This window comes from Bidens hawaiensis, unplaced genomic scaffold (assembly GCF_021521415.1).
Source record: "Bidens hawaiensis isolate Kalapana, Puna unplaced genomic scaffold, B.hawaiensis_p1.1 tig00044078_1, whole genome shotgun sequence".
Taxonomy (NCBI): domain Eukaryota; kingdom Viridiplantae; phylum Streptophyta; class Magnoliopsida; order Asterales; family Asteraceae; genus Bidens; species Bidens hawaiensis.
Window position 1 is genome coordinate 31,539 of NW_027497809.1, and position 17,607 is coordinate 49,145.

The window sequence follows — 17,607 nt, forward strand, 5'->3', positions numbered from 1 at the left end:
GAGAGGAGACCAAATTTGGGAAAATAATGAAGGAAAACTCCAAATTATTTTGAATCTTGGATTAAAAGTTCAGATTTTTACTAAACTTTTTTTATGAAAAAAACCGTTTTGAGATAATGTTTTTTAATGTTTCCTACATTTTCCGTCCATATTTTCAAATTCTAAGAAAAAGTGATTTTCAAATCTCGTCTTGAGAGACGAGATTCTACCACCACCACCACCCACCGTTCGCCTTCTACCACCACCACTACCGCCACCATCCACCCCCACCACCACCCACCGCCACCACCACCATCCACGCCCACCACCATAAGATGAATAATGATCAACTACCATAAGATGAATTCTGACTACGGCTGCTCTTTTTTCAGTTTTCTGGTCACTCCTCCCCCATGAACACCGTGGAATTCCATCACATGTGGAATCTTCCTTGTCATTAGCATTCAGGTTTGAAGTTTAAACTATAAGACAATAGCTTTCCATATTAGATTGTTAATGTTGAATTATATTGGATCAAAAATACAGTATCTCATGGCTTATGTATCCATCATTCTTTATATGATTTCACAGTGGTACAATTCCTCATTCAACAATGGGAGTTCCTCAATCTGGTAGATTCACAATGAGTGGTACTAAATTGGGTTTTGAAAAAGATGAAGATGAAGATGATGGCGGACAATGGGTGGTGGTGATGGATGGTGGCGGCGGACGATAGTGGTGGGTGGTGATCGATGGTAGTGGCGGACGGTGGGTGGGTGGTGAGGGTGGATGGTGGTGGTGGCGAACGGTGGGTGGTGGTGGATGGTGGCGGTACTGGTCGTGATAGAAGGCAAACGGTGGGTGGTTGTGGTGGTGGTAGAATCTCGTCTCTCAAGACCGAGATTTGAAAATCTCTTTTTCTTAGAATTTGAAAATATGGACGGAAAATGTAGGAAATATAAAAAACAGTCTCTCAAGACGGTTTTTTCAGAAAAAAAGTTTAGTAAAAATCTATACTTTTACTCCAAGATTCAAAATAATTTGGACTTTCCCTTCATTATTTTCCCAAATCTGGTCTTCTCCCTAACTTTCTTTAGGAATTTGGTCTGCTACCCCTACATTATTATCTTTTCCCAATGTATCTGTAAAGTCCTAATTCTAAAAGTTTTTAAGGAAAAAATGACTATTTTGAGGACTATCTCTCTAAAAAAAACTATTTTAAAATTTTCTAATGTTTTTTCATTATATCACAGTAATCCATTCTGTCATTATTACATACAAAACACTAGTTAAGTAATACATATGGTGGCGGGTAAGTGGATATGAATCAATAACTGTTCTTACCATACCAATTTTTAGTAATTTATATGACTTGATCTTTTTTATAAATAATTATATTAAATTACATCGAAATAGAAGGCAAGCAGGCAAAAACTGTGTCGCTACCCCCTTTTGAATTGCAAAACCTAATCTTTTAAAAACTACATTTGCGGATCTTGGAGACATAACATTACTATGCATGACCCGTTGAACACGGGTAAATGCTCCACAGCTTCAGACGCGAGAAAACCAAAATTATCAAAAGCAAAAGGAATAAACACATGTTGGTTCAAACTGGGGCTAAGAAAAATTATATATATGCTATCATTGTGTTTTAGCTTCTAACAAAATGATGTGCTTTGTCGTTTTCTTTTACAAAGCTTGAGCTTGTAGTCAATTATGGTGTCATTTCAAATGACAAAACAGCACAACAACAAAACAACAAAATGCTAGAGATCAAGAATGGTTGTCACACTACAAGAAAATTGTCATTAGCAACACAGAAAAAGTGTCATTATAAGTAAAATGTCATTAAAGCCAGAAAGTTGTAGCTAATGAAATAACCGGTCAAAAAAGTGTCCCACTATTGCATCTACACCCTTTTTAACGACAATTTTTGGTTCACCTTAAATCCACCAAATCTTGCATCCGTAAGGATTTAAGCCAACTAACACATTTTTATAGGGTAAACATGAAACATCATCATACAATTAGACCACTAGATTATATGTATTGTATCTACACATAAAAAGTGTGTAAAAACTCAATAAAACTACGTATGGCGACACAAAGAGTGGAGTGTGAGTTTTTATAAAGTTTTTATGACATCATACTTTTATTAAAAAAACTGAACAAAATTTAAACTAAGTAATATTTAACCTCTATTTGAAGAACTTTTCCATATCTATCATACTTAAACTAAATCACATTTTTTTCACATTTTGAACTAAATCAGTTTTATAACACGATAGATATGTAAAATATATATTGGAGGAATAATATCTCACAGTTCAATTGCACTTTCACCCAAGCCTTACATCAAGAAAATCACAGTCCTACCTCTCCATTTAAAAAAAAAAAAAATCTTAAAATATCCAATAAGTAACTGATAACAGTCAGTACTTGAGATCTTCTGCAGATTTACTGAGTGATTGCATGCAAGAAAGATGAAATCCTTTTCTCCCAACTTTTTTATATGGCTCCAACTCCAAGAAAGTCTATAAATGGTGGTGAAATGTTGTTATTAACCTCAGAAATATCTTGTGGTGGAGGTGGTGGTTGTGAGTAGCTGCTGCTGCTGCTGTTATGGTTGTAATGGTGGTTGTAGAACTGCTGGTTCATAGCAACAGTCATCAATGATCGATGCTGATCATGATGCTGGAAGTTGATCATAGAGTTTGGAGTGTTCATCATCCAATATCTGTTTGATGATGATGATGATGAATGGCTTTCAGAAGTAATGCTGTTGTTGTTGTTAAACATGCTCATCATCAACTCAGTGTTGTTAGGACCTGAATCATACATTTGTGAAGTTACTTAAGTTGAAGCAAAATAATCCATGTGCCTTAACCCTAGTTTTACAACTTATTATTATTATTAGTTTAGCTTACGGCGGGCTGCATGTCGGCAGCCACGCCATCTCTCCAACGCCTCAGACAGATGGAAACTTGATCCATCTAAAATGCGTCGGAGATGGGATAACAAAATTACAAATATGGTCTCACTTTAATATTCTAGGATCTTCTTTCACATTTTAAATAGCTTTTAATAATTTAAATGGGCATTTACATATTTTTCCTTCCTAAACTTTGAAATTACATATTTTCCCAAACCATGCTTAAAGAGCATTGTACATTTTGCATTAAAAACTTATATCTTAAATAAATATATAATTTCAAAGGTTTAGGAAGGAAAAATATGTAAAAATCCCTAATTTAAATTAGTATAGCTCATGGTGAGCTACACGTCAGTAACCCACCATCTCTCTCCACCTCAGACAGACTCTCTTCATTCGTCTAAAACGTATTGAAGATACTCTAACAAAATTACAAATATGGTCTCACTTTAGTATTCTATGATCTTCTTTAGCATTTTAAACTCAAGAATGCACGTCAGCAGCTACGCTATCTTTCTCCTTGACCACACACGGATTAAATTCTCGCAATCCGTCTAAAGTGCGTTGGAGATAGTCTAACAAAATTACAAATATATTCTCACTTTAATATTCTAGGATATTCTTCTTTAGCATTTAAAATGCAATAGTAGTAAACTAGTAAATTTGCAAGTACGTGACTCATTTAGTTGTCACATTTATTAGTAGGCTTTTGTTGACTATCCTACCTGCATAATTTTGTAGTTAATATTATCATGTGTAAACACAGTAAACAAACAGAAATTTATCAGAAAAGCCCAAATTCAAGGAAGAATATAGCTGACCACAGACAAGACCAAGGGGTGGTGGCATTTGGTGGAGACCATAACCAGTGGCAGGTGGTGATGGTGGTTGAGTGGCGGATGTTTGACTTTGACTTTGACTGAGTATCATCTTTCTTCTTCTGTAGGCATTAGACTGTTCTCTATATTTTCTAGCCATAATAACATGCCAATGGTTCTTGACAGCATTGTCAGTTCTATCTGGAAACAATCTAGCCATTAATGCCCATTTGTTTCCGTATAGTCTGTGTGCTGTCATTAGTCTTTCTTCTTCTTCTTCACTAAATGCACATTTGTTGATTCTTGGATCTAGTTGATTGAACCATCTTAACCTGCAACTCTTGCCTTTTTTTAACAAAAAATTATTATCCAAATCAAGCCCAAGATCAAGTCTTTCAAAAAAAAAACAAAGCAAAACAAGAATCAAGAAACACACATTAGTTCTTGTGTAATGACACAAAGATCAAGACTTTTATTTAAAAAATAATATTTTTTTATTTTTTTCTTAACTTTCTCTAAATACCCACAATAAAAAACAACCAAATCAACTAAAAATCACAAATTTGAAGCAAGAATCAAGAACCTCTAATTTGTTCACAAGGGTATGCAGTTAAACCTAAAACACACTAAAAAATTATTTTTTTATATAATTGATAGCATAATTTCATTGGTTAAAGTCACTCAAAGTCACTGAAAAAGCATTATTATGATGTAATAAAATCCTTGTTAAAGAAAAATTAATTCTGACTACACAACTCTATAGGCTCTAATCCCCACTGTTCTTTTAACTTTTCTTATTTAGGAAAGATAAATGCTCAAACACCCACAAATCTTGACCTTTTTTGTGTAACAACCCACTTATTCTTTAAATAATGCAAGAAAATAAAACACAAAGTTTAAAATATGTAGTATACAATCCTTAGCTGAATGAATTTTGTAGTTTTAAAAGATTTGCTTGTAAAAACCCTAAAAAATTATTAATATGAGTAAATATATATATATATGTGTGTGTGTATTAATATATAAGTACCTGATCTGCCCTCAAGTTTCTCAGCAATGAGGTTCCAGTTCTGAGGACCAAAAAGGGCAACAAGCTCTTTAAGCTTAGCATCTTCTGCTGGCTTCCAATGGCCTCTTGCACTTGTCTTCAACTGCTGATCATCACTTGTTCTAATTCTAATATTATGAATGTTGTTACTATTTATGGAATAATTGCCAAAGAGATTTAGGTCAATATGTTCATCTTCTTCTTGTTCTTCTTCTCTTTCCTCCTCATCATCATTAATATTATTATTATTATCATGAAAGTTTTTTGAAGTGCAATGATGATCATTAGAAAGAGATGATGAAGATGAAGAGGTAGTTAGATACTGGCCATAGATGAAATGATCATTGATAATCTCTTTAGGGTTTTCATTGTTGAGTGATAAAGAACCAAAAGAGTCTGCAAATATCCTACTCATTGGCAAAACAACAAAGAACAAGAAGACTATGATGATGATGATGGTTACAATAGTTTCTATGTTGCTAGCTGTTTGGTTGGAATATTATATCAAGAGAGAGAGAGTGGTGGAAATGTGAAGAGTGAAATGAACAGGAAAAAGGGTGAAAATTAACATTGAAAGTCACAAATGATCACTCACTACTGCACACACTCGTGGGGGTGAGGATTTTCAGTAATTAGTTTGGGTAAGTTTGAGTCTGGACATTTTTAGCTACTGTTAGAAATAACTTACTCACATTGCCAAAAGATTCTACCTTTTTTCTTATTTTCATTTTTGTTTAATTGTTACAAGTTAAACATATATTTAATTGTTATATTCAAGTATATGATGATCTACCATATACAGAAAACCAACCATGTACATCTAATCTATACGTCATATATTTAGATAAGCGTATATTTAGATAAAGTAGATAAAGGATCCAATACAAAGTTTCTTAAATTACCGTACAAAGCTAAAATAGCCTTTTACGCTTTACTTAATTAAGCATGAAGTAAAATAGTTGCGCAACATATACAAGTAATTACGCATAAGAGTTAACTAATTATTAACTATTGTACATCTAATCTATACACATATATGCAGATAAAGTAGATAAAGGATCAAATACAAAGTTTCTTAAGTTACCGTACAAAGCATAAAATTGTCTTTTTTGCGCTTTACTTAATTAAGCATGAAGTAAAATAGTTACACATTATATATATACAAGTGATTAGGCATAAAAGTTAACTAATTATTAACTATTGTACATCTAATTTATACACATATACGTAGATAAAGCATCTAATACAAAGTTTCTTAAATTACCGTACAAAGCATAAAAAAGCCTTTTGCGCTTTAATTAATTAAGCATGAAGTAAAATAGTTACGAAACATATACAGGTAATTACGCATAAGAGTTAACTATATTAACTATTGTACATCTAATCTATACACATATACGTAATAAAGTAGAAAAGGGATTAGGGTTCACGAGTCGAGCCAGGGTGGTTTCAAGCTCGGGCTTGAAATTAAACGAGACAACTTAGTTAGGCTCTAGCTCAATTTTTAAGTTAAACGATCGATCCAACGAGCCGAGCCATGACTCAAGCTGAGCCTGGTTCGATTTTGGCTCAGTTACAAAAATGATACAAATCAACTCAGGATATTTCAAATCAACTTTTTATAGCTAGTTTTACTCGAGCTTTTATCGAGCGAGCCACGAGCCAGAGTTCGAGCCTCGAGCTTTATAAACAGCCCTATAAGAGATCCAATACAGAGTTTCTTAAATTATCGTACAAAGCATAAAATGCCTTTTGCTCTTTACTTAATTAAGCATGAAATAAAATAGTTACGCAACATATACAAGTAATTACGCATAAGAGTAGTTAACTAAATATTAACCATTGTACATCTACTCTATACACAAAATACGTAGATAAATGATCTAATACAAAGTTTCTAAAATTACCGTATAAAGCATAAAAAAGCTTTTTGCGCTTTAATTAATTAAGCATGAAGTAAAATAGCTACACAACATATACAAGTAATTACGCATAAGAGTTAACTAATTATTAACTGTTGTATATTTAATCTATACACATATACGTAGATAAAGTAGATAAAGGATATAATACAAAGTTTCTTAAATAACCGTACAAAGCATAAAATAGCCTTTTGTGCTTTACTTAATTAAGCATGAAGTAAATAGTTACGCGTTATATACAAGTGATTACGTATAAAAGTTAACTAATTATTAACTATTAGCTAAGCACTATTGGTTACCGGATATGCAATAATAACTACGCAACAAAAATAACACGACTTGTGTTAATAATATGCAGCCAATATTTAAGACTTCGTATGCTTTGTTGACTAGGCTTCCTTTAATACATGCAATAGCCTTACGTATGTCAAGTTTTGTAACAAATTTTTATTTAAGACACGAAAAGGTGAAAACCCTAGTTTTCATCGAATTTCAGCAGACACAAATCTACTTAATTGTTGCCAACCATACGATATTTCTAGCGAACTCTTAAATTTATTTTTTATTTTTTTGAATGGCTTAAACTTTCTTAACCATGGAATTTGAACCCTCACGTTCTAGAAAAACAAAGTCTTATACGACACCGACCCATGACTGATCAAGAACATATACGATTACGATAGTTGAACATATAAATATAATTAATCCAAGCTAGATATATATTTCCTCCTGAAGTTTGTAAGTGATGATTCTATATATATGTTTGTGTGCATGGTAATGACAATCTATACGTATGCCAGTCTCACGTGTGGAACAGAAAGGAGAATCACCAGTATCTTTCTTTCATGTGGCTTTCAAACATGTACACTTCTTGCCTGTCAGCATAAAAAAGAAACAGTGTCTTTTGAGGACTACTGAACACCTCTCCATTTTCAAGATATATTCTTCAACTTTGAAATTTGATCATGTATTCTTGTTTATTTTTTTTTGAAACCTCTCACATTTGATTATCAATCTCTTATCTTAATTACTCTTTTTATTATTTTTTTTCAATTTTACACGGTCACTAAATATAGAGAGTCACACGAATTGTTATTCAATTATATTAAATTTTTCTTTATTGTATAGATTCCAATACATCGTTTTAGATGTCTCTCTATTTTGATCTCAATAATTTTAAGAAAGGTTTCGAAGATTCTCACTCCAACGCGAGTGATGTTAAAATTATATTCGAAGGGTATAAACACATATTGAATTTTTTTTTTCCTACTTTAAAACTGTTTAGATACATATTTGTAAAAAGAGATTATATATACATTTCTAATAGATATCATATCATGTGTAGAATATCGTGTATATTACGAAAATATACAGGATATTATTTTATTATTTTTTTTTTCTCTCTTTAAAGTAGTTTGACAATTTTATATAATACAAAATATGTGTATGTGACAAGAAAAAAGTATGAACCAAATGAAACTCGTCATGTATATGTACATGAGTGTATGTGTGCGTTAGGAAAACGGTTAAAATATTAAAAACATATATAAAAGAATAAGTTTGTTGGTCGTTGTACTATCTTTAAAATGTACAAAACTTTTAATATACCAAGCTTTTATAAAACTAATTTAGTGTTTTGTACGAAATCTCATCATATATGTATATAGAGCTTGAAATGAGTTAAGTAGCTATGGAATTAAACGATTCATCAAGGTTAGACGAGCTTGAGTTTGACTTGACTCGTTTATTCCTCAATCATATGCTCGTCGTAAGTTCCACCTCCTACAACCTTCTCTCTAATTAACACATGATCCACCTCTCTCTCTCTCTCTCTCTCTCTCTCTCTCTCTGAAAATCACACGTAAACAACATATATACACAACCAATAGACACACATCCATGACTTTTAGTTATCAACACATACACTTGACGATGAGGTGGGGAAGGGGCTATCAGGGTGGGGAAGTATCAATTAATCCTAGTGTCAGAACGAGCATCATCAAAAACATATCCTACTCAATAAATGTGTCACCTAAATTTATTGGTTACCAGATCATATAATGATATATATTCTGATAAACTTTTTTTTGAACGACAATATGGATTACTGATCATAGACCACTGGCTCACCCAATCATTTTCATTTCTCCGAGTACCTGAGATCATTCGTAGAGAAAACCCACTATAGATGAGAAAACCCCCTAGCTAGTAATTTATATTTATATACTATAGAATATATAAATAAACAAAATCCCTTTTAAACTCTATATAAAATTAGCCACTTTGATAGTTGATTTCGTTTAGTTTACTTCTATTTTAACACACTTCAGTTTGCGGTGAATCTCTCATAAAAAAGAGCGTAAATACAAAACTGTTAGTTATATATAGATTTACATAGGGTGTCAATCGTGTCGATTGGTGGATTGACGAGTTTCGAGTTGACAGGTTGAATTAATAAGTGAAGTCGAATCCCATTCATATAATTATGTGTGGTGTTCATGTCTGGTTTATTTAAAATCGGGTATTGTTCATGTCGTGCTTAGAATTAATGAAATATAATTGTTGAGAATGAAGAAACGGTGGTACCAAGATGTTAATTATGGTTGCGAGTGTTTAAATTCCATAGTAAGTGGTGAAAATTTAGGAGTATGTTAGAGATGTTTGAGTGCTTTTAATAAAATTGTTAAAACACTTAAATTCTAGAAATAAATAGTTAGGCTATAGGAATTGTGGGTAGAAATTGTGTTGAGTATTTTTGAATTAGTATTAATATATTAACCGGTAATTTAGCGTCCTTCAATTCACACCACATTTCACATTTCAAATTTCCACATCAAATTTTTTTTGGGTGTGAGATGTGGAACTACACACTTGGCCCCCCACATTCATCAGATTTTTCACATTACACACTACTACAAGGTCCACAACTCATAGCCTTGGAGTGGGAAATATATGTCAAAATATCTAACTTTACATTTTAATAATTTTATCTTTAAACCAAAATATGAAGTTTAAAAAAAGAACCCTTAAATGGGTGAACATATTAACCTGTTTATTTAACCGATTGGGTTTGGTAATTCAACTAATTTTAAAAACATGTCATATTTAGGCTGACTTACATAACTAATGGATTGTGTTTGACAACCCAAAACCTGGTTTTGATGTCATATATAAAGTAATTGGTCGATCAAGTTATTCTATAAAAGGTGCAAAAATGAGAAGCATAAAAAAGATTTATAACCATACAAATAAACCCCTTAAAAATAATACAAAAATTATAACTCAAAATTTAATAAAAAAACGAAAAAAGTAAAAATATAAAAATGTTTCTATCATCTTCATCGTTTAAAAAAAATAGACACAATGTTGAGTGAAAAATATCATTATTTCTTTTTGTTTATCATTGTGTTTTGTGTTTGTGTCTTTTTTTCTTGACATTGTGTCTTGTTTTCTTAATATTGTGCTATATTAGTCAACATTTATTTTATTCATCATTGTGTTATTTTACGATCTATTGTGTTTTTTTAGTTATAATTGTGTCTTTTTTTTTATTTTTCTTTTTTTTGGAATCAGAATGACGGAGGAAGCATTTATTTATATTTTGAGCTATGATTTTTTTATTTTCTTTTTTGTAATTTTTTTGTTGAGAGGGTTTTGTATGACCAAAAATTCTTCTCCCACTTCTATTTTTGTCTTACTTTGTATGTTAACCTTACCCTAGAGCCATTATTTATAATTTATATTTTATATAACTATATGTGTGTGAATTAATAAATATCATAGAAATGAAAATACACTATTTTTTTTGTTTGATCCCAAGTCCTAATCAAATGGGGTAGTCTTGTTTGTTCCTCACGTGCTTCTCTTTCAATTAAAAACAAAAATAGAAAGTCGTATATAATCTTTTACCTTCTTTATTTACTTTAACACAAAGAGTTAAGTATTGTTTAGTCCATATGGTATGCTTAAATTGTTGCTTTTAGTCCAAAAGAGTTAAGTATTGGATTTAGTCCAATTTTCATCCACTCACATAACATTGTTAGTTTGTGTTGTTAACCATTCCCGATGTGCAAGTCACATATGGGTATTTCGATAAATCGATATGACAAGTTGAAAAATTAAAGTTGTAGGTCCCTAGATAGTGAGATAGATCTAACAACTCGTTTCGGATCAATTCATGTTAATGGTGACTGGTGAGCAGAAATTACTATTAACATTAACACTCGGATCTCATATCAATTGTAAGCGAACCAAAACAAATAAGAAAATGAAAGATGAAGTTCTCAAGAATGCTCAAAAGTGTCCAATGAGGTCATCGTGAATAATGTCCTTTATATTGGGAACTCCATGATCCCTTAGTGTTTTATTAACGGGCTTACCCATTGGGCTTACAAGACAAGATGATCTCAAGCCTAATACAAGAGTTAAATGAAAGCTAAAATAACAGTAACATCACATAGAAAAACTATCAAATACATAAGCGTAATATAAGTAACGCCCAACAAGAACCAATTTTAACCATAGTTAAACAAATATTAATTAAAAATATCTAAGTTAGTGTTTTTAATTAATAAATGAATCTCATACAAGTTTGTTATGAAAAAGATGGAATCCTTACAAAATCTTTAAAACAGTTGACCACATACATACAACGCAAAAGAAATGAATGGCATGAAAGTATTGAATGAGTCTTTGGGTGTGAATCAAGTTGGATAGACTCATAGACGGGTTGAATCTATAAATATTAGACACGACATGTTTAACTAGTCAAATGATGACATGTTTTAATCAAGTTATAAACATATAAAACAAGTTTGATGGCGTGCTGTATATTGTAATATATGTGTAAATTGATTGACAGGTCAACATATTTAATCAAATAGGCAATTTCATAGAATAGTAATCAAGTTTTAAAAGTGTTCCAATTATGTCACTCAAATTTAAAAAGTGTTTTAATTAAGTCACTCAACTTTCATATTTTATTAAATTAAAGGTTTTAATATGTTTTTCAGCCTTTTTTTTTTTGGTTTCACATAGGAAATCTTTACATCTTTTTTTTTATGTTAACGCTGAGTGGTGACGTGGATTTTATTTCTTATTTTAAAATTTTAATATAATTAACGTTTTTTTTTAATTTTTAAAATATAAATACATATATTGCAAATTCCGACCCCCACATCTTATCCTCCATTTCTTTCTTGACGCACGTGAGACTCTATTTGAAGATTTAGTGACCCGATTTGAAGAAAAATTGCATGAGTGACCTAATTGAAACACTTTTTAAACTTGGTTGTTATTCTATGAGGCATTCTCTTAATCTAATGGTTAAACATGCCAATATATTTGGTTAAACTGGCTAAATATATCAACCAAATACGACTCCTTTTAGTAAGTTTTAATTTAAAGAAAGATAAAGTAAAAGGGGAGTTTGTGAAAATGTGTGGGTGAGAATCTGGTTTGGAAATTGGAAGTATATGAAAACCTGAAAAGAAAGGGCGTACATTAAAATGATGATGTCTCCCCTACCTTGCAATGAGCAAGACAAAAATCTAAGCTATAGCATGGGATTGTTCACTAATTTTAATAATTCACTTGATTTAGCATTTATTCCCACAAACATAAGTAATAAAGACAGTATACGTTATATAAATGTTAACGGTTCAAAAAAATCAATACTATATTAACATAATAAATAATCCAATACAATAATCCATTGTCCTCCATTACGTACACGTGAACGAGAGTATTTGCATCGTTGGTTTTCAATAACCCTAAGTTACAAAAACACTTCTGCCAGCAATCTCCCTCAACCGCCATTGATCCAATAGTCGCCGACATCAACACTCCTCCGTCACTATCATTGGCATCGACAACGAGCCTCTGCAACTCGCCGGAAAAACGTGGAACGCCGCTCCCCTTGTTTCTCACAAGTTTGTTTTAGCAATTGATCAATTAAACTTTTAAATCAATTCAATTAATCATTAATTTGAAACTTCAATCGATCAATTTTGAGTTTTTAATGATGGGTTTTTACCTTGTATATATCAGGATTTTAAGCCTGAATGTTTAAACTTTTTGCCTGAACGTTTAAATTTTAAACCTGAACGTTTAAAGGTTTAACCTTTGAACGTTTTAAGATGGAAATTGGCTTGAACGTTTTATGCATTTTAACCTTGAACGTATTTCGCGTACTTAATATAGATTAAGCAATTATTGTACGTTAACGCACTCTAGTAAATATATGCATGTTTTACAATTATTGTATGGTATATTTTATACAATGAATCAGAATATAAATCCAAAAATAGGTTACAACTTACAACTTATAGGAAAAACGAAAGAGAAGGCACGACGCTAAACTTGATGTGATGACCAGATAATAACTAATAATAGCCATTATTATTATTATTATTATTATTATTATTATTATTATTATTATTATTATACAAAGCATGTAGCATTTGTTTGTTAAAAGCTTAGATATAGCTCAACTTATTATATCGTTTTTAGTTTTTTTCTTGATTGTACATTTGTATGTCCAGAAAACCATGATAACGTGTGGCAATTTAAGATTTTAGAAATAGTAAGTTGTGTTTTAATTAAAAATCGCACCATGCGACTTTTATATAAGGTTATTTTCATCATTTCACATAGCTAGAATCCCATCTACATCTCTCTAACGCACATTTTCGCTCTCTATAATAGGGATGAGTTCGGTACCGTTTCGGTTACCGGTATTAAAAATACCGATCCCGAAAATCGCTAAATTTTGGTACCGGTACCGAGAAGGTAAAAATTTGGGAAATACCGGTACCGTACCGATCCCGAAACTCAAAACTTCGGTACCGATTTCGGTACCGCTACCGATACGATACCGGTACCAAATACCAAATACTCATCCCTACTCTATAACGGTTCTTATGTAGTTATGTATCAGGGTTATTTTCGTCATATTGCTGGCTACGCTAGCTACAATGCTACATATATTATACTATGGGTATGTTTGGCAAGGAGCTTCTAAGGGCTTTAAGTTTCAAGCTTTTAAAAAAAAGCTCATACTTAATTAAAAGTCTTGTTTAGTTAAAGGAGCTTGAAGCTTTTAAGTCATAAGAAAAAGTTTAAAGCTTGAAGCTCCAACTAATATCGTTTAGAAAGAGCTACAAGCTTTTAGTATTTTAATTACTTAAATAACATTTCAAAACAAGTACATTTAATATTATTTTTTTAGTTATGCTCATTTTATGCATTTTATTAAAAGCTTCATCTACTCTGCCAACACATCTAAATATATCTAAAAAGCTACAGCTTCCAGCTACCAGCTTCAAGCCACCAGCCACCAGCTTCCAGATACAGCTACCAGCTTGTTTTGCGAAACATACCCTATATATTAAAGCAAAACTGATTACTACAGTGATTTTGGTGAGGTCCAATCAGTAGCTTAGCTGCCATGTGACACCCACTAAGTTTTTTTTTTTATATTTCACATATGTTTTAGCATTTAATATTTGAAAACAACAAAAATAACAACCATGGAAGTTGGTTTGATGGTAGTGTAGTATTGTAATGAATGGTAGGTTATGAGTTCGATCCTCTTATAGCCTTTCTTTTTGTTTTTTAGGTTCAATTTTTCGTTTTTGTTTTTTTAAATACAAATAGATTTTGTATTTATAGATTTCTTATTAAATCAAGTAATGGAAAAGGTGATGTGGTGGTAAAGTTATTACGTGCTATGTTTTATGCGTGTTTGAATTGTGTGACCGGCGCGATTGTTGCAAAGTGGTAGATAGACAATAAGCGTTGTTGTTAAATATATACCAAATTGCCTAGCTAAACGTAGCACCATAAATGGAAGGAACTTTTGTAACAATTAATAAATCGCACCCAGTGCCTAACTAAATAGAGAAACAACTATAACGAAGGTACACTGACGCAACCGCACGCCTAGCTAAACAGAGAAACAATTACAACGAAAGTACACCGGCGCAACGGGCCTGGATGACACCTAGTTATCTTGAAAGAGTGTAAGATACAAGAAATCTATAGAGTATGTATACATATCTAATGGACATTAATTTGACTCTAACTAGTAGTCACTTGAGGGTAGTTTGACGCTGACAAATCCTGTACTGTCACATCATTTTTATCCTCAATTACTCTGGACTAGCTACCTAAGGGTTGACAATGCAATAATGGTTCACCCAAAATACCCTAAAGAAATTTATTTTTTTAATTTAAAATAATTCAAAAATTATAATTTAAAAGCTCAAAAATAGATCAAAACTGCATGTACTATAGATTTAAAAATAAATAATAATTAAAGAAAATTTTATTAAATAAAACATAGATAAAAATATTATTCCCAATTGCATCGGTTTTTTACTTTGGTTATGAGTCCAAACGTGTCGTTATTGTGAGCGTTAATTTGTTAGACCATATATCGCCATTTCGAACACACTTGGTGTTGTGTACGATCGCTTGATCCTCCCTTCGAAACAAAATAGTTCCAAACTCGTAGCCAAAAACCCAACGTTCATTGCTCCACGAGACCCATGTCTTCGAAACACATAGACCCAAGCCTTAGCTAACACTACTTCTTCTTCACGGCTCTATCTTCGTTGTGCAATTCGTTGTGGATTTGGTTGAGATTTGGTTGTTCCATGTAAAAATTGTTTGGATCTGAAGAGAATGAAAAAATTGTTATAGAATATTGTGTAAATGCGTTTGGTTATTAATAAAGAAGAAATAGAAACAAAAAATAAAAATCTGGCTCATGGGCTAGATTTTAACGGTCAAAACAAAGACAAGCTCGGGAGACACTACCTTTTGCACAAACCGGCGGTGGCGCGGCAGTGTTCTCTGCTGGAATGGTACCCCTTAGGGGTACCCGCCAACCATTCCCTCCACCCTTAGACCATCTGTAGTGTGCAAGTTATCCACGCGTTTTGAGGCCAAAACCCAGGAGAACATCCCCCCGCCCCCCCGAGCGTTTTGGGGTGATTTTTTGGTACCGTGGTTTTGTACATAACTTTGGTGTGGCACGAGTTTTGAGGGCCTTGTGAGAGAGAGGGATGAGAGAGAGACGTTTTGGGGGCATTTTCCGACCACACTCACTTTTTGCAAAATGCCCAAAGCTGACCAGGTATCATATGACACAAAAATGCTCGGATATATCTAGTTTTGACTATGCATGGTCTTAACTTATATCCCGTAGCGTTTCCGGAGAACGAGAATGGATTAATGTGATATTTTGTTTTCATTAAACAGGCATTAATTATCTTTCAATCTTTAATCAACCATATAAATAAAATTATAGTTTTGAATTTTTATTTTACTAGGATTTTAATTTCTATGTAATGATTGAGTGGTGTTATCTTGCTCAAGGGAGAAAAACCTATTAATTATGTAGACAACAGCATTGAAGTCGATGTCACTTTCCCAACAACCAATTTGCCAAGAACGTTGTCGCTATTTGACCTACAATTTTGTCATCAAACATTAAACAACTACAACCTACATAAGTCCATCTAAAGACGTCTATGATTTGATTACAACCTACATGTTTATATCAACTGTATAAAAGGGACCTGGCTGTATCAATGTGTTAAGAAAAGAAATGCAATCCTAGCTCCTAACAAATGGTGAGGGTTAAAGATACATTGTGAAAAAAAAATGTATAGGTTTAAGAGTATGATTAGAGGGTCAGTTATTTAGGTGTTAAAAAATTAAAACCCAGAAAAAAAATGTTTATTTTCAATTTGTATTAAAATTAATCTAACACATTTAAACTTATTAAAATAAAAGGTTATAAAATATTTAATTTATAAGTTTAACATGACAATCTATTTATTACTTGTTTTCAACTTTATTACAATCTATTTATAACTCATTAATCATGACATATTTAACTTATTTATAACTTTATTAAAACCACTTTTGACCCGAGTAGTGTTGGTTATCTGTTAACCCGATACGTTTACCACCACTGCTATTTAATCCATTTAAGCTGCTGTTGTGGAGGAGTTTTAAAGCTCAAGTTAAAGCGTCACGTCAGGTTGAAGCATCACCAATTTGACATCATTTTATGGTTTAAAGCTCCTTAAAGTCCCACTCTTTATAGCACTTGGGCCCCACCTTGTGTTGAAGCTTCATCTTTGCTGCTCAATAATGCTTTGAAGCCCTGACGTACTGTTTGAAGCTTTAAGACCATACCACGATCTACTTCCCTCCCGATAATGCTTTCTTGAAGCCTCAATGTGGTGTTTGAAGTTTTAATTCCATGCCACATCAACTTGGCACCCCCTATTTCACGTCGTCAACGTGGGGTCATAGCATTTAACACAATATGAACTTAAATAAATATGATGTATAAATTGAATTCTTAAGTACATCCCAAAAGGTTGTAGTTTTCAAAAAGAAAAAATAAATAAATAGCTTTCAACTTAAGATATTTCTTATGTTTGTTCCAACTTTCATTAAATTACTTTCATTGAGTTTTTCTAACAGAGACCAGCATAGTTAATTTTTGGGTAAAATATGTCATTTCTTCAAGTTAATTTGGGGGTGGGGGGTAAAAAAAACTTCTGTTTATTAGAACTCAAGTCTATTTTTCTTCTCCAACTAGAGGTGCAAATAAGCCGAGCGCGATCTCGACTACGATCGAGCTCGGCTCATTTAACTTACACAAAGGTAGCGGTGGTGACGGCGGCGGTGGTGGTGGCTTTCTTGAGTTTTTAAGTTAATTACATTTTTCATTTGTTCTTTTTAACTTGGAAAAATATCATGTTTTGCCCTCAAACTAACCTTGTTAATTTACGTTAGGAAAATACTCAGTGAAGATCAATATGGAAAAAAGTGAGATTAGTCTAGAGAATTTCTTAAATTAAGATTAATACCAGTGAATAGGTC

The 17,607-nt window shown here is 32.3% G+C and overlaps 1 protein-coding gene across 1 annotated transcript; it reads right to left on the minus strand.

Moving 5' to 3' along the window:
- Window positions 1-2,438: 2,438 nt before the first annotated feature.
- Window positions 2,439-5,518, minus strand: LOC143594700 (uncharacterized). Its single transcript, XM_077073944.1, has 3 exons — window positions 4,763-5,518; window positions 3,736-4,077; window positions 2,439-2,810 (listed from the first exon to the last, which is right to left on the minus strand). Exons 1-3 carry the CDS (start codon window positions 5,193-5,195, stop codon window positions 2,491-2,493), a joined length of 1,095 nt encoding a protein of 364 aa, XP_076930059.1. The 5' UTR covers window positions 5,196-5,518; the 3' UTR covers window positions 2,439-2,490.
- Window positions 5,519-17,607: the final 12,089 nt, after the last annotated feature.

What these genes read in the sequence shown, in the direction of transcription:
- LOC143594700 (XM_077073944.1), bottom strand. Translation starts at nt 5,195, where the DNA reads ATGAGTAGGATATTTGCAGACTCTTTTGGTTCTTTATCACTCAACAAT. An exon ending in GAAACTTGAGGGCAGATCAG is followed by an intron (nt 4,078 to 4,762) that starts GTACTTATATAT and finishes TGTTAAAAAAAG; the next exon opens with GCAAGAGTTGCAGGTTAAGA. An exon ending in ACCCCTTGGTCTTGTCTGTG is followed by an intron (nt 2,811 to 3,735) that starts GTCAGCTATATT and finishes TGTATGATTCAG; the next exon opens with GTCCTAACAACACTGAGTTG.